This window comes from Furipterus horrens, unplaced genomic scaffold (genome assembly GCF_987537825.1).
Source record: "Furipterus horrens unplaced genomic scaffold, mFurHor1.1.pri manual_scaffold_6, whole genome shotgun sequence".
Classification (NCBI taxonomy): domain Eukaryota; kingdom Metazoa; phylum Chordata; class Mammalia; order Chiroptera; family Furipteridae; genus Furipterus; species Furipterus horrens.
This window is the reverse complement of record NW_028327176.1, coordinates 80345129-80371902: the sequence shown is the minus strand read 5'-3', so window position 1 is coordinate 80371902 and position 26774 is coordinate 80345129. Positions and strand designations below refer to the sequence as shown.

General features: G+C 38.0%; 1 protein-coding gene across 1 annotated transcript in view; it reads left to right on the top strand.

The window, feature by feature from the left end:
- The window catches only part of TMEM182 (transmembrane protein 182), a 61199-nt gene extending 34648 nt beyond the window's left edge, over nt 1-26551 (top strand). Inside the window, exons 4-5 of the mRNA XM_090280369.1 lie at nt 10731-10868; nt 25629-26551. Of these exons, the coding sequence (XP_090136495.1) occupies nt 10731-10868; nt 25629-25849 (359 nt within the window). The 3' untranslated portion in view covers nt 25850-26551. The remainder of the gene's footprint in view (nt 1-10730; nt 10869-25628) is intronic.
- The last annotated feature ends 223 nt before the right edge of the window (nt 26552-26774 follow it).

Here is a 26774-nt window from a genome sequence, read left to right as displayed (position 1 = left end):
ACAGAGACAAATTATTTGAATGACATAAAAATGAAGATACAAGTGCCTTAAACACTTACAATAGAATACTTAAAACTGAGTAAGCAGGGAGTTGGAATTAATTATTTTCAGTTGCCTATAAAAAAGCTTTGGGTAAGCAGATTTAAATCTAATATCAAAGAAGTATATGAGTAACTTGGTCCTCAAAATGCTCTTTTCCTTGGTTGATATAAAGGATAACAAGTCTTCTCAGGTATAAATAAGACTTTTATTAAAAAAGAAACTATTGGTGAATGAGGAAATCTGTCTCTTTTCTGGCATTTTTAGAGTTGGGCAGAAGCACTGACAGAACCTCTTGATGTTCTTGATTTATTTTCATACGCTGGTATTCAGAAATGTGGACAGTCCTCAGTACTCTTACTCAGTACCTAGGCTATAATATCTCATCTCTGATTCCTCAGGTCTTCTCTCCTAAGTGCCTGATTTTCCCTAGCAGGGATTTAACTGATAAAGACTTTTCAACTATTGTGGTAATGAGGCCAAAAGCATAGATTCATCTCTGTTTTGAATGAGTTAGCTTCACCCTTTTCCACGGCTATTAAGTCCTCCACTAACTTTGGCTGTATACCTTGAGAATTCAGTGGGAACTGAGTGACAATTTATTGATTATTCATTTATTTGCATTTTCTTGAGCATCTATTACATGCCAGGCATAAAACTTCTCCTGGGGTTAGACAGATGAACAATATTGAGTCTTTGCCTTAAGGAATTCATAGTCAAGAAATGGAGGTGGATACGTAGGGAAGGAAAGATAATACAGAGCTAGGTCCAGTGACTGGTATATGTCAGGATCACTGAGTGAATCTGGAGACCAGGTACTCTTCTCAATGCTGACCTGTGCTAACTCTTTCAATCTTCTTAACACTATAAGATATGGTATTATTACCATATTTTAGATAAGGTTAAAGTGAGGCATGGATAGCTAAGTAACTTAGCCAAGGTCACACACTTGGTAAGAGGTATTCTATCCCTTGAATCTCAGTTCGTATTGATTTTCTACCCTCCTGTCTTTTGGTAGGGATAATGGGTAGCTACTCTATGTCCTTCAAGGAGGGGAGGGTGCTTGATTAGACAATGAAGGACAAGTAAGATGGCTATTTATTCCAGCCAGGGAAAACAATACTGGAAAAGCCCAGAAGCATGATAAAAGCCTTTCTTCTCAGGAAATGTCAGTATAACTTCAGTATTTCTGGAGTATGCGGGAGGAGGTGCCAGAGGGGAGGATTTAAGCCTGGAGCACTTAGATGGAGCAGTGATGGTTTATTTGAAAAAAAGAAAACAAACATAGATATTAATGGTATCTGAGATTGATACCATTTCAAAATTTGCTCTTGCCATTTACTGGCTATTTAATTTTTGGAACATTACTTAATCTCTTTGAGCCTCATTTGTAAAGTACATAATAGAGATCGCTTTGATGATAGAGAGAAAGCTACCAGTAAAGGCTGAGCCACTGCATAGGCCCAAAGATGCAGTGGCTCTCAACTTGGTTGCACATTCCATTCTCCTAGAGGACAGAAGAAAGAAAGAAAGAAAGAAGAGAGAGAGAGAGAGAGAGAGAGAGAGAGAGAGAGAGAGAGAGAGAGAGAAATGTTGCTGTGCCCACTCTCAGAGATTCTCACTCAAATTGTCTGGTCTGAAATCCTGGTTTGGGTATGGTGTTAAAGTCCCCCAACTGGCTCTGATGCTGAGGCAGGGATGGGGGCCACCAGTTCAGGCCATCTGAGGCAACAAGGGTCAGGAGAAGACCTGGGAGCTACAGGGTAAACCCTGAGGACTCACCTTGTCCCCTGTATCAGGATCTGAGGGGATTTGTGAGAAAGTAAAGGACTTTTCCCCCTGCTCTCTTAAATTCAGTGACTGAGGCCCTACAATTAGACTGTGAAAAGACATATCACAATAGAAAAGTTTATTATTACAGATACATATGGAGACCTTCATAGGAAAGTGAAGACTCAAAGAAGCAGATAGGCCTGAGAGTTTTTACACCTTTTAAGCAAAATAGCAATACCTGTGGAGATGTGATAAAACAAAGGGGAAAGAAGTTTGGATTAAGAGTGGTAAATTATGAGAAAGTGACTGAGAAATACATAGGGAAATTAATGCACGGTAAAGGTTATTTTAGTAAGGTTTGTTTGCAGACCCATCTTGGTACTGACATGCTGTCTTCATCATGGCCATAAACTCCCCAAGTAGAGGAAATTTTTGGCAGCTTTCATTTCTCGGAAGTTTCTGCTTTTGGCTAGCTAAGGAAAACTAGGTTTCTTTCTGTATATGTTGATTCTCATTTGCTATAATTATTTTTATTGCAGTATGAGTAGTTCTTATGCCAAAGTGGTATGTGTTGGGATGACATATACTGACACCCTTCCTCTCACTCTGAGAGCCTCGTTTACCTTATTACTGTGACCTTGAGGGTGCTGGTGGTGGCTGCTATGAAGCTGCATCCCACCATTGCTCCTGTCACTGCAGCCACCCCTCATCTACCTCTGACACTGTACAGGCACCCACCCAGCACCTGTGAGCCTCTCTTCTTAGTCCCCAAAATTGTTAGTTGGAGGAAATGAGATAATAACCATGGTATCCTCTTAAACCCGGAAAGTTCTCTACCCTTGTGAAGAAATGCCTCCTCCTGCTTCAGGGACTGTCCCAAGGTCACAGCCAGCAGGGCAGGTGAAGGCCCTGTCCTGCCTGCCCAAGGCACCTCCTCCCTCTCAGTTATTCCTTCACTGCCAATGTTTACAACAGAGAGGTAAATATACTCCATACTGTTCCTCCATGTTCTTTCTGTCCTGAAAAATCAGTGGACTGCGCTGAGCATGTGGCTTGGCTTGGCACGTCCACAGTCACAAAGCTCTGACATGAACACACTGTACAGCCTTTCCTTCTGCTTTGGTTTGGTATTACCGTATTTTTAGACCTGCCCAGCACTGCCAAGAAAAGCAGTGTATGGAGATGAGGGCAGGCTTGCTGGCCTTGGTAGCAGCAGTGTCTCACTTAAAACTATGGCAACATACGCTGGAGGCTCTCTCGTTTAGGGCTGAAGATGGCAAAGGGGTTGGCATGTTTTGTTTTGGCTTCATTTAAAACATTTTATAGCATCTCAGTCTCTGTGTACTTAGAGATGTGTTGAAACACAGGAGTAGCTTCATGAAGTAGCTTTGTGAGGTGTCTGAGGCAAGATAGCAAATTTAGAAAAATGAATAACACAAGTTTATCTTTAAACTGCAAATGCAATATTTACATTGTATATACACAACAAAATAATTTGTTAAAAAAACTGAATTTGGAACTGAGATAATTTGGGTTGACTTTTTCCCTACTTTACTCTATATAAAAGAGCATTTGTTGTGTAAATTATATTATGAAATAAAGATATTTGTTAATATCTTAATAGAACAAACTGTTTGTCATACAAACGAAAACCCAGAAAGTCTTTATCCTTGCTGGATTCTCCAGACCTGTAACAACAGTATCACTAAAGCTTATTTCATCTCTATTTTGATGGTCTAGTTTTAGAACCCACTTAGGTTGCTTTAATAACTACCTAACTAGTTTTTCTTGTTCTGTCATTGTTCTGTCCTTGTTCTGTTCTTGTTCCTGCCAGTTGATTTTCTATACAGTTGCAAGAATAATATTCTGATACAGATGTAGCAAAAATTTTTTTCTGGTTTTAATTTTTGATTACTGGCCTTCAGGAGACCCAGAGGACCTGAATGATAAAAATGTGGCATAGGAGGCCTTGACTACCTTTCTAGCTTCCTCTTTTCTCTTCTCCTCATCGAGCTGGGTAACAGTTGCCACTTTCTCTCTCCCACCTATAGTACGCCTTTCTCTGATTTCAGTGATCTTTCTCCTTTCTTCTGCCCCATGAAATACTAGCCAGACAGTAAAACCCAACTCTTCTTGCTCCCTTTCAGTCTTAAAGTAGTGGCCTCTGTGCAGCAGTGCATTTGGCTCCATGCTCTTCTGTGCATTCCTCTGCTAGGGTACCTAGTTCACAGTGTTAATATCATTTGCTTTTTCTTCACTGGACTGAACTCGCAAGGGCTAGGCTCATGTCTTACTCCAGTAGTTCTTTGTGCCTAGCACTGCAAGAGTCATCAAGATATGCTTGCTAAATTAAGTGACTTCTAGTGGTCAGCAATGTGTCCATTCACAAAGCAAACTGGGAGGGCCTCTCTCCAATGTCCCTTGTGAGACACTAGTTTGAGCAATTGGCAGGGTGTTCATGGTTTGGAATAGAACTTATTCTCAAGTAATTGAGTTAAACCTTCAGACTGATTTTGCCTATTGTCTAAATTAATGAGGTCTTAGTGCTTGCTTATTACATTCCCACTGGGGGCAAAAAAAAAAAAGAAATACGAAAGGGTTTTAGTTTTCTAACCGTATACATGGAGTTAAGAAGAGATGCCAGTTCTGTCATTAGCTTTCCATCTGTTATCTGCACACATGCACACATTAATGTGTCTAATTACTAGTACACTTTATTTCATGGTTATCACTGTCCTGAAGTTTTGGATGACTTTTTATGTTTCCTCCCTGAAGGATTCTAAATAGATGTCTCCCTACACTTCTTATTTATGCCACTTCAGTATTTAATCTTTTAGATATATCCCAGATATGAGCTCCTTTGATATTTGAATCTCAAATTTGAATTTGCAATGTTGTTAATAATTTATGTTACATACTTTAAGTGAATTAAACTGAGACATGAAGAACATAGGTTTGCATTCCATATATTCTCTTATTTAACAAACAAGACAACCTCTAATGCCTTGAGGTCTCTTCTCTACTAAAATAACAACAGGTTAGTCCTCAAGAGAAAACTAGAAAATACAGTACTGCATATAAGTGAAAGTCTTATCCAAATATGAAATATTTATATGAAATATTGATATGAAATTTCAGCATACTCTGGGCTGATGATCCTAGATCTACTAGAATTGAGTTACTAAGAAAATCGGTAGTAAAAATAATGCAGTAAGGGTAAAGGTTTATTCAGGACAATAAAGTGAGGACTCTGAAAGAACCACTTCTATAGCATCTGTTGTTAAACTAGTTACTAATCACCCTCCTCATTACAATACTTGTCAATCAGTGGTCATTGGCTCCAATTCCATGCCAAAAGGAATCCCTAGTTTGGGGTGTGGTGAAAAAGAAAATTTTTTTCAGTGCAAAACAAGTCAATTGTCACACAGCACAGCTATGAAAACAACAGGACTATAATGCGACTCCAGGGCCAGGCCCCTCTCCAGCTGGAGATCTCTGCTCTGCTGAGACATCTTCAGTGTTTCAGTTCTGCCAGGGAGACACAGTCTTCAGTCAGTGGAAAGAAAAAGTGCATTTGCAGAGCCACAGGGAAAGTGTTCATATGGACAGAAGTCCCTGCCTTGGTCCCTGATTGGTCTGTCCTTACGTAAATGAGGACTCCAAAACTTCCAGTCTGATTGGTCTAAAAGGCACTGTCCTCACTGGTCAGAATAAAGCCACTCTGATTGGCCAAAGCTGTGAAGCTCTGATTGGATGGGGAAAGCCTAGGTCTTGTTGGTTTATAAATAGGATTCTAGGAACTCCTTTATAAGGGCTGGCACAGATGGGAGGAACACAGTGCAGGCAGGCAGTTCAGTGCAGAGGCTTTTCTGTGAAGTGCGGTTTGCATGAGAGATCCCTATGCAGAAATGGCTGCTAGACTCTTAAAATGTGAGCCCATTAAGGCACCAATAGCACTTCTTAGTAGGCGTCTTTTTTTCTCATGGTTCACACACTTGACCAGGGAACACTTTGTTAGATCAATTCACCAATTTATGTAGAGTCAACAGAACTTCATTTATTTGAAAGTAGCCATTAATTCTGGCATTACACAGATTCAGATAATGCTTCTTTTGATTAATACAAATTGTGATCTCAAGTACATGCAAATCCACTTACATTGTAAATCTTGCTTCATGTTCTAATAGAAACTAATAGAATTCAATATGTTTTAAGTTAAGCAATGAATTGTATTTAATGGTACAAATTGACTTTTAGAGATGTTTTCACTTGGCACAATCCAAAGCTTTCAAAGAGAAAACCTTGCGGTTTTATTGGGATCATACAAAGAAAAAGAAAACAAACTTTTCTGAAACTCACTCAAGACATAGGAGTCTTAGACAATATAAACCACAAAAACATCCTAACTAAACAAAACCATTCTTCCCACCAAAATTTTACCGTTCTATATATTAAAACTGAAAGTATGTTTCCTTCCTAGATCTGTGAATTAGTAGAGAGATATCTTTTAAGTGTCAACTGCATTGTTAACAAAGACATGTTATTAGAAGATACATAATAATAGCAAATATATTTGAGTAATTACTGCATGCTATTTTTATATATTTTCTCAATCTTTTCCATAACCTTAGGTGAAGGATATTGTTTTCCGTATGAGAAAACTGATGTCCATCAGTGTCACAAATTAGTAAGCAGAGGGGTTCCAATATCATATCTGACCCCCAGATACATTACTTAATTAACTTTATAATTAACTTTATGTTGAAAATTCTCTGATGGCTTCAGACTTACTTCAGGCAGTGAAAGAACTCTACCCAATTCCACAAGATAATTCTTCATTACAACTGAACATTTTAAATTGTGGGATCAAAGCAGGCCGCATATGCAAACTAGGTAATAAAGTTAGCTAAGAAACAAGAAGTTTTGAGAAATTTTGAAATAGTCATGCAGTTATGCAATTTTGAATGTTTAAGCCCAGGCAGAAAAATAAAGTGTGTGGTTGGAGACTGCAATGGGGAACCTCACTTGGAAGCAATTTCTGTATGGTCACAACTCTCCAGACAGCCTTTCGTGGGGGACTCAGAATCAAAAATGTGGCTATTTTACTAGAGCAAATAAAAGAAAAGGAACTAGCAGTTAGGAATAACAGCAGCTCTGGGGAACATTTATCCCCCTTCTGTCTGGCACTCTTTCTCTTTCTCTTTCTTTTTCACCAGGTATTTTCTCTCTTTCTTATACTCCTTCTACTGCTCTATGTGGAGAGGTTCGTCCTGTTTTCCCTGCATTCTCTGTAGCCTGATTCATAATTCCTGCCCTCTTGCTTGCATATGGTCTTGTCTTAGCATGGCTCTTTTGGACCCAGCTAGTTCAAGGTTATGCATGTATAAGTGGTAAATATCTGGATTACTCTGATTCCAAAACCTATATTTCATTTCTGCATTATGGTGACGTATATTTTTTTAATATTTTCCTACCTGAGAAATGACTTATTTTCACCTTCAATACTCAAAGACATTTTTACTAGAAGCAGAATTTTGCATTGATAGGTCTCTTTCGCTTCCTTAAAGATATTGTTCTGCTCTCATCTCCTTTTTTAAAAAAAATTTTCACCTGAGGATATTAGAGAGAGAAGAAGGGGGAGAGACAGAAAGAGAGAAAAAGAGAGAGAGAGAGAAAGAGAGAGAGTGAGAGAGAGAGAGAGAGAGAGAGAGAGAGAGAGAGAGAGAGAGAGAATGTGAGAGAGAAACATTGATGGCTTGCCTCCTGTATGCACCCTGACCAGGGATTGAACTGCAACCAGGTCTGTGCCCTGGTTGGGTACAAACCTGCAACCTTCTGGTGTATAAGACAGTGCTCTGACAAACTGAGCCATCCAGCTATCCAGTCAGGGCTTCACTGTTTCATGGCCCCCATCATTTCTCATGAGAAACTTTCAGTCTTTGGAACTGTTGGTTCATACTTTTAATATTTCATCCCCATCCCCCACCCCCCAGTCTGTCTGCTTTCAAGACATTTTCTTTGTCCATGGTTTTTAGTAATTTTATTATGTGTCTGAGATGATGTTTTTTGAGTTTCTCCTTTTGGGAATTTGTTGAGTTTCTTGTATCTCTAAATTTATATTTCACCAGATTTGAAAAGTTTTTAGAAATTACTTCTATGAATGGTCTTTCTGCAACAACATCTTTTGCCTCTGCCTTAGGTACTCCCATGACAGAAATATGAGAGCGTTTGATATAGTCCCGTGAGTTTCTGAGACTCTATTAGTCAGTTTTGTTTTCAATCTTTCTTTCTATTGCTCAGATTGGATAATTTCTATTGCTCATTCTTCAGGTTCACTTACTCTTTCCTTTCTCATCTCCATCTTGCCATTGAGCTTGTCTAATAAATTTTTTATTTCAGATATTGCATTTTTCAACTCAAATTTCAATTTAGTTATTTCTTATGGACTCTATCTTTCTTTCTGTTCATTTCAAGAGTGTCCACCTTATATCAAATAATTTTGGACTGTACCCTGGGCATTTTGAAGGTTACATTGTCAGAGTCTGCGTACTGTTCAAATTCTCTGGCAAATATCGATGAGTTGTTTGAACAGGCATTCAAGCTGCATCGTCTGTCCTTTTCTTCTGTGATACCAGTTTCAATGTCAATTCAATTTTCAATTATTTCTGTGCTATTTGGGTCTGATGGGGCATGCACCACTCAAGGCTTTCTTTGGTTCTTGAATGATTTTTATCACCCCAAAACTGTAATTCAGTCCTTAAAGCTTTTGTTTTACTTCTCTGGGCATTTTCTACACTTGAGCAATTTGAGGAGTGAGTTCATTTCTTATGTAGGTTCAAACACAGAAATAGATTCTCTTCTCCAACTCTCTCTTTTGTCTGTAGAATTTTTCCTATATTCTCTGGTTTCTAGGACGACTTCACCCAGTTTTTCTGGCAAGAAAGTTTGGGTGCTTTCAGCGTTCGGCCTCCTTTGCTCTGGCACGGCTTCATGCAGTTGTACCACCATGCAAAGCAGCACGGGAAAGAGAAAACATGTAACAGTGATTCCCCCACTTTTTGCACAATGGGGATCAAAACCTTCTATCCAAAAGATTGAGTCACCATTTGGGGTTATAAATGTCCATCCCTCCGCGGGGGTAGCAGTGTACATCTACTTTTAGTGGTTTTTTTTTTTTTTTTAATCTTCACCCGACGACATGCTTATTGATTTTAGAGAGAGGGGAAGGAAGGGAGAGAGAGATGGAGAGAAACATTGATGTGAGAGAGAAACATTAATCAGCAGCCTCCCATATGTGCTCTGACCAACAACGAACCTGTAACCTAGATAGGTGTCCTGACTGGGAACTGAACCCACAACCTTTTAGTTTATGGGGCACACTCTAATCAAGTAAGCCATCTGGCCAGGGCTGCAGATTTTTTTTGAAATAGGCCTTGAGGCAGGACTTAGAGAATAAAAAGAGAAAAGTAAACATGGGGATTTTTCCATGTTGACCTGTAAGGGCCCTTTATCCTGCTTCTATAACCAGAATGATGACCTTAACTAGAGGTGATTTTTTTTTTTCTGTTTTCACGTTTTACAAAGTTCCCAACTTGACTTGCCTTCAGGACAAGTCCAGGAGGGAAAAAAAAGGAAAAACTGGAAATAGTCTTGTAAGTCAGTTGATCTCAGCTACAGATTTGAGTTCCTTCCTTAGTCCACTTGCCATTGTTTACTTTCCGGAGTTCTCGGCTAGTTATTTGCCACGTTTGTCCAGTTTCATTGTGATCATGGGAATGACAGAATGGGCATTGTGTTCCCTGAGCACCTCTTACTAAGGTTTGTATCCCTAGTACTTGCCATAGAACCGCCCTGTAATAGACAATGAATTAATGAAGTAAATGAAGTGATTGAAGATCAACAGCATTGATACATGAGTTAAATGCCGACCTTTTAGTCCTGTGTTCAAGATTCAGTTACAAACACAAAAGTCCTTTCCCATTTAACTGCAGTGACTCCTCAAATCCCCATCTTCCCATCCATTCCTCTCTAAGATACCACTTATTTTTTCTTTGTGAGGTGGGCTTGTTTTGGGAAAAAAAGTTCTTCATTCATTACCTAAAATTATAATTTTAATTGGTTTTACTGAGCTTTCCCCTGTTTACGTCAAAAGGAATTTATATTAGTGTTTTAGCCTTTGGGAAAATATACATTTGTTTGATAGATTGGTAATTATACTGTTCAAAATCAATCATTAAGATTCATCTTTATTTGATTACTGTGAACATGTCACCAAACCCACAATCAATTTCTCACCAGTTACATCCATTAATTTAAATTTTATGGTCCTTAAATAAGAGCTCACTATAACTCCTCATTTTGAATCTTTTTTAAAAAACAAATATTAATAGAAAGTAATAAACCTTAGATATATTTAATATAAAATCTCAATCTGTTTACAACTTTTTAAATATTTGTGCTTGCTATTTTTATTATAAACATTCTTATTAAGAAGTAACTGGCAGTGTTTATAAATGCAAATTTCTTTTATGTTTTTTGTACATTTAGTATGAAATACCCATATATGACCCAGTGGGTACTTACCTACTCAAGAGAACTTTTTCCAGAATTCTAGGTGTTACCACTTCTAAAATGGAAAATCTGGTCAGAAAATTGAGCTCCCAAAGTATATCAAACATGTGTGTGGTGCATATCCCTAGCAAGAGTTGACTGAACATTGACTTCACCGAGTCCAAGGTCTCTGGTAAGGTTTGCATTTAAAGATAAGTCAGGGTCCATAGCCTGTGATACCACCTGGCAGTGCTATGGCTGACATTAGAAAAATAAAGAGGCGAGAAACTCGTTGTGTCGCCATCTACTGTGTTCAAAATCTAAGTGTGTGTTTTTGTTTTTTTCTACTTTTATCCTGGGGTCTTCAGTTTACCGTGGTTTCTGGGCAGTCTTGATGCTCCTGGGGATAGTCGCTGTGGTGACCGCGAGCTTTTTGATCATCTGTGCAGCCCCGTTCGCCAGCCATCTTCTTTACAAAGCCGGGGGAGGCTCGTATATTGCTGCAGGTATGTATAATGCTATGAGCATACTTTCTAACCATAGATATCCTCCACGTCATTGTATTTTTTATTTATAGTTTCAGGTATCAGGCTTCTACCAGTAGGAAGACAATTATATTCACGTGTAATATTTCTTGAATGCTAACTGCATATCAGACACTTCTCCAGGGACTTTACATTTTTCGTGTGCTAACACTTAATCAGCACAACAATCTTCACTCATTGTGTACACCTTATATCACAAAGAACAATAGAGGGGAAGTATCTGCTCAGAGAGCCTTTTAACATTTATTATCCTATTTTCTTTTTGTAAAATGGGATTATAATGTCTCTCTGTAACATCAGGATATAAGAAAACTTTTCTGTGTTTTCTGTAAAAGATAGCCCCATGATAATGCTCAAAACTCTCATGATGTATTTACCCATAGATAAAAGGCATGTTTTCCTAAAATGTTACCATTCAGTTTTCTTAATTGTGGTTTGTGTGCATTATCTAAACACAGTCTCTTTATTGTAAAACCTACAGTTATTTTAGTTTGCTTTTCAACTAGTCTTTCTAATGTCTACGAAAATGATCATAGTACAAATAAAAAATAACCAAATAAGTGAATCTTGTGAATTTTAAGGCTTTTTCATTTAATTAGGATGTAAAAGACAACACTAATTTGAAAACATAAATCCAAGGTTATTTGTAAAAACAATGATTCTAGAAAACTAGACAATCTTCACTGTGATTCAGACTAACCTTTATATGATAATGCTATAGTGTAACATCAGGTCAGAAGGACAAAGAGTTTCTGCATGAGACGGCAGTGACAGCAAAGAGAAGGGGCACTGTGAATAGCTTTATCGTCTTTAGGATCATTGCAAAGACAACTCACGATATTGGTCATCATGTTTAATCAATGACACTTAGCGAAGAGTTTCTTTAAGCACACATTTTGCATAATATTGTGCTTAATTCTGCAGAGAGAATAAAAAGGATAATTATAATGGATCCTCTGCTCAAGGAGCACCCCTCCAAACAAAAAACAAAAAACAAACAAACAAACAAAAAAACTGAGAACAAGAGCCCTGTTTAACCTACTGTCTTTTGTTTCTTATTTCAACTTTTTTCTTCACTGGTTTTCTAAGGGCCCAGATTTACCCATTTGAGTTCATAATTTTTCAAATAACATTTAAAAAATTAAGATATAGTTCACATACTAAAAAATTTACCATTTTAAAGGGTTTAATGCAGTGATTTTTAATACATTTACAGAGTGGTTCAAGAATCATCATATTTGATTCTGAAATACTTTTATTACCTCACAAAGACACCTCATACTCTCCTCTGCTCCCATACAACCCCCAGTGACCACTAATCTACTTTCTGTCTCTACAGATTTGCCTTCTCTGGACATTTCATATAAATGGAATCACAATATGTGGTCTTTTGTATATGACTTCTTTCATTTGGATCTCATAATCTATCATCCCTCTTGTTTAATTCATAATTCCATAAGACCAAACTCCTTATGGCTTAACTCTGAGCGTATTGTTTACCACATAGTTTTTCTCCCCCCAAACCACATTCTACCCTCATATCATTCAAAGGTATAGTTAAGGTATAGTTAACTATACCTCATTTTAATCAAAAGTGTAGTTATATTTCTGGTCTTCCCAGAAATAACAGCTCCTTGTTAAAATATGTAAGTATCTGTTTGTTCTCATTCTTTGATTTTCTTTTTATATTTGTCAATAAATGTAAGTTGTAATAGGAGTAGTTAAGTACCAACACATCATGGGCAGCAGAACTGATTTAAACTTAAAAATATTCTGACTCTGAGTTTGGTCTTAAGGACAGTATGTGTGTGTGTGTGTTTATGCAAAATATTAGTCATTTTATAATTTGTGTGAGAAAGTAGTATATCTAACTAGATATTTCAGGGTGATCACTTTGTAAGGTATATAAATGTCAAATCATTCTATTGTACACCTGAAACTAACATAATATTGTGTGCCAACTATATTTTAATAGGAAACTTAAAAAAAGAACTACACTTGCCCAAGAACTTTGTAGAAAGATAAAATATTTGATATATGCCTGTGACGAGTGGATTTTATTTTTTCAATAAATATTTTGTTGAGTGTGAGTGTGGGGCTAAAATTCTTCTTGCTCAGGTCTTCATGTAAAAGAACCTGGGATGTGAGAGGTGTCCAAGGTGTTCTGGGATCCCATTCTGAAAACCTCAGACTAGATAATTATGAGGACATTTTCTTTAAAATTTGACTTAATTTCCTTCATGGCTTACTTCTTTATTATTCATGTAGGACTTCTATTTCTCCAAGAAAAGAGAGAGGTATTCTGTTGGATGAAATAAAATATTATTGTTCATCTTATCAGTTCAGGCAAGAAAAATGATGTTCTCAAGACTAACTGAAGTTTACTGTCTAGTAGCAATTTCCATCATGAAACACAATTTTTTAAAGCAGTTTTGGGGCCTATAAATTATTTTTACAATTGAGTAATTATTGACAGAAGAATTTTCAAAATCTTTCAATTTTCTATTATTCACATTTCCAGATAATATGAATAAGCAACTTATTTTTTCAAAGCTGAAAATGGAAACTTAAACACTATGCTATACAGAGATGAGGAAAATATGAAATAAACACAAGGTTTATTGCCCCACCAAGTTTTTTCTGTACCACATTTATTATGGAACCATGCATATAGTCATTTACTGAGTTACCTTGAATTTTAATGCTTTTTGGAAGGTCAGATTTTATATTTTAAAAGGAAGATATTTCATTCCATGCACCCAGTATTCCAAAATCTCTTTTGTTTCAGGCCTCGTTGTCATTCCCTGCCTGACCGAGTCTCCCATGCTACCCTGTGTCAACACACTGTGCTCTGATGGGCAGTTAGGAGCAGGTGCAGCTTGGGCGGTGGCTGCTATGGCTACTTCATCAATGCCACAAAGAAGATTGGATACTCTCTTTATTTAGGCAGATGGCGTTAGAACAGGGCAGAACCAAATTCCAAATGTCAGTTGCTGAGTGTTCACACATAGAATACCTCTTTATCATCAGCAAGATTATTTTGGGGCATTCTATGCATGGCTGGGCATGCTCATGTTACAGCGGTCAGTGGGAGTAAGAGGCAGGGTCCATGGTATTCCTCTTGTTCTCGCATCTTCCTCTAGATGAAGCAGGACACAGTGGCAGTGGGAACAGGGAAGGGTGTGTGAAGGAAACACAGACCAAGAGCAGGAAGGGATTAGGAAAGAATTGTTGATGGCTCAGAGGCAGGCAGTCTAACCTCACAGGCACATGCATGCCCCTGCTTGCACCTGCTGTCTCCACGTCTGTATAGTGAAAGATCCTGGCTATAAACAGCTGCTCACCCTGGACAATAAGCCTGGAAGGCCAGTAAATTCTTGCCAGAATAGCTTTTCTAAAGCATCTGTTTCTTTCTTAGTGTGTAGGAGGTAGGTTTCCCCAAGAAAATCACAAGCATAACTTCCCAACAGGGAACAGAATATTTCACCAAAGTCCAGGACTGAACATTTTATTCAAAGCTCTGCCTTGTTGGAGGTGAATGCTGGAAAAGAAAGAGTGATTAATAGAAATTATGGGTACTTATATATCAGCAGATGTACTTCTTGCAGCAGAAGTAGTGTCTCTGGTTTTATGAACTGTAAAATGGTGGCTTGGATGTCCTTTCTGTTCTTCTTTCCTCACCATGCTTATTAGCTGAAATGCTTGTAACAGGCCATTAGACTCAGACTTGTGCTGACTAGTTTCAAATGGGGCACCAACATGACAGGTGTATTAGGCTGAAGTGAGAAGACTGGCCCCAGTTTCTGAGTCTCAGCATCTCAGTCAGATGAAAACCATGGGAAGGAGGGAGAGCATGAAGAGGACAGAGGAGACACAGAGTGATTTCTCTGGAGAGAGCTGCTGCTTTCTGAGTCTCTACCCTTTTGGGTGTGGTGTCTGTGTCTTTGTTGGAGGCGTTCTGGGTTATGGTCTAGCTCCTGCCTGGACAAATCTAGGGAGTGAGAAGTCAGCTCAGTAATAGCTTTGGTGGAACTTTCATGGAAAAACTTGAACTTCCAGCTTGAATATATGTTTACTATCCCTTTGGAAAAACATATCTGTGCCATTCCTCAGAGAACTAAAGTGACAGCCTGACAAATGAATGTTTTTACTCAAATGCCATATTATTATGGGTATAATTAATCTCCACACTGAAAGGGAGAGTTTTCAAATCTGTAAGGTGACAAGATTTTTTCCCTCCTGTAAATAGAATCTCTGGTTTTGGATTATGTTTGTCATGGTGGAAAGGCAAAATAAGTTTCCATTTGCTTCATTCTCCTCTTCCACATTATATGTATCATTAATATCTACTATGTACTCATTACTGTAGGGGATTCATTTCTTTGTGAATACTCTGTTTTATTCCATACTCTTCCCCCAGATAGTCCCTTTGCTCAGAAATAACTATTAGTGAGTGGTTAAAGCATATTGGTTTCTTTACTAAATTGTGTTATGTATTTCCTGAGAATTTTTTTCTTTCCAGTTTGTCCTATAGAAACATAGTCCTAGAAAGAATACTTATTTCCTATAACTAAGGGGCTACTGGGGAGGGTCAGGTGGTTTGCTTGACTGGATGCTTGAACAGGAAGATGTCCTTAAAATGTTGGATTCACCTGATGTTATTCTTTCCAAAATATTCAGTAATGGCACTGTGAGGTGGTTGGTGCCCTCTGGTGGAGAATTTTAGTAAGACATCGGCAGAAGTTACTGAAGTAGTTTTTTTCCTCACTTCCGTCATGAGGTCTCAGAACTGGAAGACAGAGTGTCAAGTTATTCTCTTTTCTCTTTGCCAGTCCTGAAATAGACCAGTCAAATGAGAAGCTCTGATGCTTTAAAATATTGCGTAGAACACTATTTGCTGGCCATTACTTTCATTAACTTCTCGTGATTGCTTTTTGTAGTAGGCACTTCCATTATCTCTATTTTTTCAATGAAAAAACTGAGACAGGATTAAGAAACTTGCTTAAGGTTATTCAGCTAGCAAAGTTTCGAGCTTTCTGGACAGTAGACCTAACACCAGGGCTCTGAGTGGCTCTTCCCACACTGCCAATGGGAAGGGTGTGACTTAACTCTTTGTCTGTGTTTTTTCAATAATCTCAGATTTTCATGGGATTTGGGGCCATGTTTTGATTATGTCTCCAGTGAGCTATTTTATGATTTTTTGTTGGGATAATAATTAAGGTTTCTCCATTGTATTAGGATTGCTCCAGAAGAGAGTATCCATTTGGCAGGTGGACCAAATCGATATTATTGCTCATTATTAGTCACAATATTCCACCAAAAGAAGATGTATCTTTCTAGGTGTATGAACACACATACTCTGTTCTCATCCCCCAAAATATGCCACAGACTTCCACCACCCTCTTTTGTGTTGTTGCTTATTTTGTTATTTGGAAATGTTTTTCAATTTACATAGAAGTTGTAAGTCCTTTTACCCCGACCCATTTAAGTTTCATTAGCTGTCCTAATAGTCTTCTATAACAAAAGGATCCAATCCAGGAACATGTTTTGCATTTAATTGTTGTGTCACTTGATTCTCTATTAAACCAGAATAAGTTCTTTTTTGACATTCATGACTTTGTCTCTTTTGAAGCATATAGGCCTGTGAGTTTCTAGAATGTTCTTGAATTGGTTTGTCTGATATTTCCTAGTGATTGGATTTAGGCTCTTCATTTTGGCTGTAGTATCATAGCAATAACACTGTGTTCTCACTGCATTAGAAAAAGCTTTCCTTTCTCCCCACTTATTTATTCACTCTTTTATTTATATCACTGTGGACACATGGATTTTTATTTTATTCAGTGATATATAATGTGCCACTATCATTATTTGTTTGATATTCAAGTTACCTCAAAATTGGCTAGGGAAACCCCATCAATTTGGCTTTTGAACCACCCCCATCATTCTTTGAGTACATCTTAATTTTTGGTGAAACAAGACATTCCAACCTGAATTGATCTATTTCTCTGAAATGCCCTGGTTACTGGTATTTAGAAGCCAAGTTATGGGCATTTAATGTGCACCATGTTATGGGGGTGTTGTTGATCCAAGACCCTCTCAGGAAACTGAATCAGGAAATATATCTAGTTATATACACACAGGGATATTTTAACACACACACACTTTGACTTTTATATTCATCTATCATCTATCTGTCTACATAAATTCACACTGATACATACAGTTCTATACAAACACCATAGAATTCACTCTAGCTTTCCCCTTTTTAAGTTAGTAACTCCCTTTTCAGGCAGTGAAGAACTTGGCTCCAATTAACCTCAATATATATTTATTTGACCAGTCTATAATTAACAACCTTCTGATTGCTATCTGGCCACATTCCTCATTTAGGAGCCTGTCATGAATTTTTGCTACTGTATCAGGTAAACCATTAGCCTTTGGTGTAAATACTTCCCCATATCTGTTAGTTCATTTTCCTTCTTTCTGTCTCTGTAAGTGTGCTAACATATGTACTGGGTTGGCCAAAAAGTCCTTAGCGTTTTTTTTTTTTTTTTTTTGGAATGATGGCTCTAGTAGTGCCTAATTGTCTTTAAAGTCATTCAAAACAACTTTGTTAGATTGTATTGTGACAGTTGTTATATCAGCATGCATTTAAGAAAGAAACTTGTCAAAACTGGTGAATCTTTGTGCAGCTATTATAATACTGAAGAAAATAAATGCAAAGAAAAAAAAGATTTGTGCAGAGTATGGAGAAGGTGCTGGAACTGTTCAAACAAGTCAAAATTTGTTTGTGAAGTTTCTTGGTACTATTGATGCTTTGGCTATAATTCTTTGCTATGGAACTATCTTATGCATTGAAAGATGTTTAGCAGCACCCCTGGCCTCTACCCACTAGAAACCAATAGCAGGAGATAGTCGACATACTCAAAATATCCAAATCAATAAAGTTATTGGTGAATATAAAAATTTCTCTTTTATTTTACAGAAAAAACATAATGTACTTTTTGGCCAACCCAATGTAAAACACTGGCAATTTAATGGGCAGGGAAACACTGTTTTACCCCATGGGTAAGCTATAATCATAAACTGATCAGAAATTAATTTAAAAGACTGTATCTTCAATTAGCGAACAAGTTAAATATTGTAGTGATAGAAACACCTATTATTCATTGCTTTCAGGATGAAATCGCTCTTCAAATAACAGCAATATTTAAATATTGGTTAATTCTTCATTATTCGGAACCATCTACATGATTATCCAGCAACACATGTTTTTAAATACTCTAAATTCAGAAGCAGGTTTTGAAACCTTTCAAATATATGTATCAGGCCATTAGTTTTTCACAAAGACAATTTTCTTATTTTTATAAAAATATATGCAAGCACAAAAGATTCACATGACGCAAAGGAGATAAAATTCATATCAACTACTAATAACAAAGGTTTGCAATGTGTTTGAATTGCAAATAGTATGCAAATCACTGTCAGATCTTTACATTAGCAGAGAACACTGTCTATATAGTTTCCGAAAAAATGTATTGGAATGTACAAGGTTGCTAGACAACACCTGGCTTTGACATATTGTTGTCAAAATCTGAGGTACAGCTTCGTAAGAGTTTGCTTGCACGCTATGAGTTTACTGTTTCCTTGTAATACAGTTGGTCAGTGGTTAAATTGCTCTATTCTGTGCTCTATTATTTGCTTTTACATTACAGACCACAGTGTGAAGGATATTTCTTATTAGTGTAATATCTATATTGATTTCTCAATGCTCTGTAGCTTGTATCATGATTATGAGAAAGTTTAAGCTCTGATATGGACACACCTTGACATATTTATGAGTTCCTTTTTTGTGTTTACTTGTTAAGATTGTTTATGACATTGATCACCCAAAAGAGAATTTGTCACAGAATTCTCTTTATATTTCAGGGAGACTAGCATTTAGAATATTATATATGGAGATTTTATACCTGATGGGTAATCAAAGAGTAAATAGGTCTTTGACATGTTTGGATTGAACTTTCAGACAAATAGCAAGTGACCTTGTGTGTGTTTTGCTTCAGGACAAATTTAAATCCCTCAGGATGTGTGGTTTGTGCATGGGTTCTGCCATTTACTCACTAGTGAATCAGTCTAGCTGATACTCCTGAATTTGCAGTTCAATGTGGCCCCATCACTCCCTTCCTTTATTACAGTCACAGTAACATGAAAAAATATACACTTAGTGGTATTTTAATATTGCAGTATTCTTGAAGCCATTCTGTCACATTTCTTGTTAAGAGCAAGTATCCAACACTGTATTTTCACTACTCTTATAATTTCAACAGTAATTTTGAACAGGTGGGTTACAATTACAATAAAATTGTTGATAAATTGTGATATTGTCTTCGAGTTCTTAGTTAAGCAGTTTCCTTCCTCCCTTATTCCTTTTCTTCTTTCCTTTCTTCCTTTCTCCCTCTCTTCATTCATCCTTTACTTTTTTTGTATATTTTATTGATCATGTTGTTACAGTAATTCCAATTTTATTTCTCCTTTGCTCCCCTCTGCCCAGTACCCCCCTTCCCTCCAGGAATCCCACCCCCCTTAGTTCATGACCATGGGTCATGAATATAAGTTCTTTGGCTTCACCCTTTCTTATACTATTCTTAACTTCACCCTGTCTATTTTGTACCAAACAGTTATGCGTCATAATCACTGCACCATTTCCTTATTTCTCCCCCTTCCCCTCCCAGCTGATAACCCTCCAAATGATCCCCATATCTATGATTCTGTTCCTATTCTGGTTTGCTTAGTTGAATTTTGTATTTATTTTTTATTTTTTTTATTTTTATTTTTATTTTTTTAAAGTATATTTTATTGATTATATTGTTACAATAGTTCCAATTTTTTCCCCTTTGCTCCCCTCCACACAGCACCCCCCTTCCCTGACAATCCCCTCCCCAAGTCCATGTCCATGGCTCACCCTTTCATATATTCTTCTTCTTTTTTTAAAAATAATTAATTAATTTGTTAAATATTTTAACAATAAAAAATAACAATCCCTCCCTCTCAGACTTAAGACCCTTTACAATCTTATAAAGGACAATGGACGAAGGTCTCGAGATCCTCTAGCTGCTTCAAGCTGGACATGGTCGTCGTCCTACCTACCCTTGGGTCAAGAAATCCCTAATAAGAGTGGGGGTGTGGAGGGGAGGGTGGCCTTCCCACAAGGGGAAGGATCGTGCAGACTCCAGGTTGGTTGGCTGTCTCTGGAAAACGGCATGCTTGGTTTAACAGGCTGGCATCCTTGTTGTGTTCTGGGGGCAACAGGGTTAAAGGACATCATTCAATCCGTAACCACTAGATGACAGAAGACAGGTATTAATTTTTCAATGTCCCACATTAGGGAAAAGAAGGGCTTCTTTGGAGGAAGGTATGCCAAGTACATCTCACCTGTCCAAAACCCTTTTGCCCATTATACTTAGTTTGGACTGAGGGCAATATTTTAGGTTTCCCCCGTCTCAGGCCTCGGGGCTCTTTCTGTCCAAGCCATTAGGATAGAAAAGAGAAACCAGTTTTAAAGTGAAGCCCACAGACCACCCTGTTCTTCACCAACCCAGCCACTTAGTTCAGCCAAACCATTGAGTCTCAGGAGGCAGCAATGCAGACAGGATTAAGTGAGGCCTATACGTACAGACATTCACTCAGGTAATGAGATCATAGGCTTATGCCCTTTGAAAACAGAAAACACATGTTAATTTATGTAACATAACCCACATACAAGTCTCTAAATCTGTAGGACTGTCTTATCGGAAAGACATCCAGTTGCAAGGCATTTGACATTCTTCTTGCCTGTAAATTAAACATCTTTGATAATGCCACAGACATAGTTTAACTTTCAAATGAAAACAAATTTTAAATGAAAAGAAACTTTAAAGACGGTTAGCTGCACTGTAGTCTACCAGTGGGCATTGTGATCTTCCTTGAATCTTGATTTTTCTCCCTAAGATTACCCTCCTTGTCATTAAAGGGACTGCATTAAGTTCATTTTTAATTTATCCTGTTCATTTACATAAACACAACAAGAGCAGCAAATGATCACTTATGATCTTTAGTTCTGCTTTGCTGGAACTTACGCAAGGAACATTTAGGGTGACCTTCAGTCTGCCCTTCAGGGTACAGAAGTTGAGCCACATACCTGGCATTCAGCCTTGCCTGTAAACACCCGTCTTTTCCAGGTCCTCCTGGTTTTCCATTGTGCCTTAAGGTCCCTTCTAGCCATCTTTCAGGAAAACAACCTTCGTTCCTTCCCTAGAAAGATTGCTATGGACCGCTCATCCATTCAAGGTACCAGGCCTTTTATCTCGTTGACTTTTATTACCTTTGAAAGTCAGTCCCAGTTGCTCAGGGCTTTTTGGTAACAACCAAAGCCCAAGCATGTTTCCTTTAGGCATGACATTCCAGTCAAAGTCTTAGTAAAAAAATCGTTATTAACAACTGGTCTTATTAGTTTTATTCAAAGAAACTTAGGTCATTACTTACTTCTTTAGAATACCAAATTCTGGAGGGATCAGATAGGGAGAAAATATATACAGTGTGAAGGAAAATCCTTGTCCTTCTAATATTCACTGAACTTGCATTTCTATTCTTTATATTTTTATTTTTCCCCCCACTAAAAAATTTTCTGTTTGTTTGTTTTTTCATTACAGTTGTCTCACTTTTTTCCCCCTCTTGCTTCTCTGCACCCTGTCCCTACCTTCTCCAACATTAAGTCCCCACCAGTTGTCCATGTCCATGGGTCATTTATACATGTTCTTTGACTAGACCCTTCCCCTTCTTACCACTTCTCTCCCTCCCATCTCCCCCTTTGTTACTGTTAGTTTATTCCTCGTTTACATACCTCTGGTTCAATTTTGCTCATTTGTTTGTGTTGTTCATTAGTTTCCTTTAACAGGTGATAGCATAAGGTAATTTTCTTTTGTTGCCTGGCTTATTTCGCTAAGCGTAATTCTCTCTAGTTCCAATCATGTTGTTGCAAATGGTAGAAGTTCCTTCTTTCTTTCAGTACTTATTCATTGTCATTTTCCCCCTTTGTACTCGTGTTCCTCTCTGTCTCTCTCTGTTTCTTCATCTTCTTAAAGCAGACCCTTTAGCATCTCTTGCAATACTGGTTTGGTGGAGATGTATTCTTTTAACCTTCTTTTGTCTTGGAAACTCCTTATTTCACCTTCCATTTTGAATGAGAGCCTTGCTGGGTAGAGTATTCTTGGTTGTAGGCCTTTGTTTTTCATTACTTGGAATATATTTTGCCATTCCCTTCTGGCTTGTAGTGTTTCTGCTGAAAAATCTGATGATAGCCTTATTGGAGCTCCCTTGTATGTTATTAGTTGTTTCTCTCTTGCTCTTTTTAGGATTCTCTCTTTGTCTTTGAATGTTGGCATTTTAATTATGATGTGTCTTGAAGTGGGCCTGTTGGGGTTCATCTTCATTGGGACCCTCTGTGCTTCCTGGGCTTGCAGGATTCTTTCTCTCTTCATGTTAGGGAAGTTTTCTGTCATTAGTTTTTCAAAGAGGTTTTCTATTCCTTGCTCTTCTTCTTCTCCTTCTGGAATTCCTATGATACGGATATTATTACGTTTCATGTTGTCCTGCAGCTGTCTTAGAGCCTCTTCAGTCTTGTTCAGTCTTTTTTCATTTTGTTGCACTGTCTGGGAGTTTTTGTCTACATTGTCCTCCAGCTCGCTGATCCGATTTTCTGCTTCCTCTAGCCTGTTTTTAATTCCTTCTACTGTGTTCTTCAATTCAGAGATCGTATTCTTCATTTCCTCCTGGCTCTTATTGATAGCTTCCATGTCCTTTTTGATGCTGGTATAATTCTCAGTAAGTTCCTTATAGTTCTTCTGGAGTTCACTGTAGTTTTTCTGGAGTTCTTTGTAGTTTCCGCTGAGCTCATTGAGCTTCTCCATAATCCATGCTTTCAATTCCATATCTGATAGTTGGCTCCCCTCTATTTCATTTAGCACTCTTTCTGGGGACTCTACCTTTCCTTTCGATGGGGGGTTGTTTCTCTGTCTCCCCATTTTTGTGACTCCTATTGTTTGTTGGTGCTTCTTAGAATGATCTGCACTTCCTGGATCTGCCCCTGGTGGCGTCAGATCCTGTACCAGTCTGGGCCTAGGCAGCCTGTTGGAGACTTCCAGGGATCTACTGCCTTTGTCTGGCTTCTTAGTTGTTAATCTATTCAATCTGTGATTAGCTGTCAGGCTTAAGGACCGTGGGTGTGGCAGCTTAATTCCTGTAGGCAGGGCCTTTGCTTCCCCTCAGGCTGACGCCACTTGGCCAGGAATGGTCTGCCGGTCACGTTGTGATGTAGGGGTCTTTTTTGTCTCTCCATGGTTATAAGACTTCTCTCCAGCTGCTGTTGGTTATTCCAGATGATTTCTCCAAAATTACGTTGTAAATCCAGATTAGTTCTGGGAGGAAGTTAGTGTAGCTTCCACTTACTCCTCCGTCATCTTGTTTCTCCCTGTATTTATTTTTTAGATTCAGTTGTTGATAGCTGTGAGTTGGTTGTCGTATTAATGTTCACAATTTTGGTCTTTTTCTTAAGTCCCTTTGACATTTCATATAATAATGACTTGGTGATGATGAACTCCTTTGGCTTTACCTTGTCTAGGAAGCACTTCATCTGCCTTTTCATTCTAAATTATAGCTTTGCTGGATAGAGTAATCTTGGTTGTAAGTCCTTGCTTTTCATCACCTTGAATACTTCTTGCCAGTCTCTTCTTGCCTGCAAAGTTCCTTTTGAGAAATCAGCTGAGAGCCTTATAGGCACCCCTTTGTAGGAAACTTTCTGCTTTTCTCTTGCTGCTCTTAAGATTCTCTCTTTTTCTTTAACTTTTGGCTTTTTAATTATGATGTGTCTTAGTGTGGTCCTTTTCGGGTCCAGCTTGTTTGGGACTCTGTGCTTCTTGGACTTGTATGTCTATTTCCTTCGACAAATTTGGAGAGTTTTCCTTCATTATTTTCTCATGTAAGTTTTCAATTTCTTGCTCTTCCTCTTCTCTTTCTGGCAACCCTATGGTTCAGATGTTGTCACATTTAAAATTGTCCCAGAGGTTTCTAAGCCTCTCCTCATTTTTTTCAATTCTTGTTTCCTCATTCTGTACTGGTTGACTGTTTTTTTTTTCTTCCATATGTTCCAAATCATTGATTTGAACCCTGGTTTCCTTCCCTTCACCATTGGTTTTGTGTGGATTTTCCTTTGTTTCATTTAGCATAGCCTTCACTTCTTCCCTTATGCATTTGCCATACTTAAGCATATCTGTCAAGCCTGTGAGCATCTATATCACCAGTGTTTTGAACTCTGTGTCTGTTAGGTTGGCTATCTCTTCGTTTGTTAGGTTGGCTAACTCCTCATCGCTTAGTTCTCCCACTGGAACCTTGATGCATTCCCTCTTTTGGGCCATAGTTCTCTGTCTCCTCATCTTGACAAGCTCCTGTGTTTGTTTGATTATGTGCCTTAGGTAGAGCTATTGCACCTGTTATGTTGTGAGGGGCAGAGCCTTAGGTGTTCATCAGACAGGGAGACCCATTCCGCCACGTTGTGGTGCTTTATGTGGGGGAGGGAGTCTGAGAGGGAACAATGTCTCTTGCTCAGCACTTGCCCCTTTTCAGGTACTTCTCCCATTTTGTATGGGACTGGCACCTTTCTAGCTGTTGTCCAGGCTGTCGCTCCCAAATTGGGTGGGTCTGCAAATGTTCTAGCACCATAGGGGCCCTTTAAACAAGCAGACTCTGCTGAAAAACTGACAGTTTCTTCCTCCACTCCAACCCCCACTGGTTTTCACAGTCAAAAGCAATGAGGCTCTATTTTCCCTGGTCTGGCCTGGTGCTGGGAGCACTCCCCAGGTGTCCCTCCCAGCTTTTTAAAATGTGCGACTGCACTTTCCGCTGGCCTGCCACTGCCGCTGCTCATTCTTTTCTTTAATCTGTTCATGTTCTCAGACCTGTGATATATTTTTGTCCCACAGAATCTTTGTTTTCATTCTCCTCCCTCGTTCTTTCAAGGCAGTGTTTCTTTATGTTGTAATCAATCTTGAGCATATATATTTTAATTTTAAAGAATCATGTATATTTTTTACATTAGTTTAGTGCTTTCGTGTTTGGTACTTAACTTGATTTCTATTTTCATTAACATATTTAACTGTAGCATTAGTTATCTGTGTTATATAACAATAGTGAGGAAGACCTGAGCTGAAAATGAACTCAGAAAACTACTACTTGTGTTTGCACATACGTAAGACTTGGGATTAATGGTACTTATTTTTCCAGTTTATTGTAGATGGTGAAAGAAATAATGTATTACAAATAATATGTTCCAAACCAGGCATAAGCAAATGTGGATAAATGTTAGAATAATTTCCAGGAGACAGGGATATTTAACTCTTATATTCACAGGCTCTTAATACAGTGCTAGGCACACAGTAACTACTCAATAAATACGTCAGCTGTTGTTTTGTTGTGGTTCTTATGCTGCTGTTGACCTCATATCAATGCTTTGACAATAAAACCAAGTGATGTGCATGTTAAGTATATAATAAAGGGTCTGACACAAAGTAGGTGATCTAACTAGAATTGTGTTTTCAGAGACATATCATTAAGCAAATGATCGGTGAGTGTTCTTGAGAAAACACCTTCAGAAAAGCTAAAGGCCTTTTTTTTTCTTTCTATCTTTCTCAGGCATCCTGTTTTCCCTGGTGGTGATGCTATATGTTATCTGGGTCCAGGCAGTGGCTGACATGGAAAGCTACAGAAACATGAAAATGAAAGACTGCTTCGATTTCATGCCTTCTGTTCTGTATGGCTGGTCATTTTTCCTGGCCCCAGTGGGGATATTTTTTTCTTTACTTTCTGGATTACTTTTTCTAGTTGTTGGACGGCATATTCAGATACATCACTAATCAAACTATTGTCCCCAGTTCTTTCTTGAGTTATTTTAAAACAGCATGTTTTATTTTTATTTGTTTAGTATAGAATTGGTTGATGTAACTTTTCAGTTGCTATTTGAATTAATCATTTTACTTGTGATTTTTCTCTAGTAAGAAGGTTCTGGAATCTCTTTAGACACTAACATGTTTCCATCTATTCAAGTGCTATCAAGAACCTATTTTTTTAGGGAGCAGGTAACATAACTTTCTTTCATTGCACTTGCTAGAGTTCATGCAGGTTGCAATATAATATAAATGTATAATACCATCAATTGGGGAAAATCAAGATTTTATTTGAAGCCTCCCTCTTGGCATTCACTTCTGTTGCTACTTTAAAAAAATCTTTGGAGAATAATTAAGAATGGAAAACAAATGTCAGAGAATTTACTCCATTTTCTCTCCACACACATGTATATCCGCATTTACATTCACTGACTCCAGTGAGCAAATGATTCATTATTTAAAGATACATAGCAGTTAGTGAAATAAGCCAGGCAATGAAAGAAAAATACCATATTATATTACCTGATACAGGAGACTAATGAACAACACAAACAAATGAACAAAATTGAACAAGGAACAGAATAACAGTTATCGGGGGGGAGGGGGCAAAGAAGGGTAAGAAGGGGAAGGGTTTAGTAAAGGAACTAGTATACATAGCCCAAGGACATGGGCAACAGGGTGGGGAATGACTGTGGGAGAAGGGGTGGGCTGGGTTGGGGGGGAGCAATGGGGGGGGAATGGGACAACTGTAATAGAAAAGCAATAAAATTAAATTTAAAAAAAATCTTAGAACCACTAAGCAAATGAGCAAATTATGTATAAGTTATTGACACCTGGATTTGAATTTCAGTCTTGCCACTAGTCATGTGAATATTCTAAACTTCAGATGCTTCAT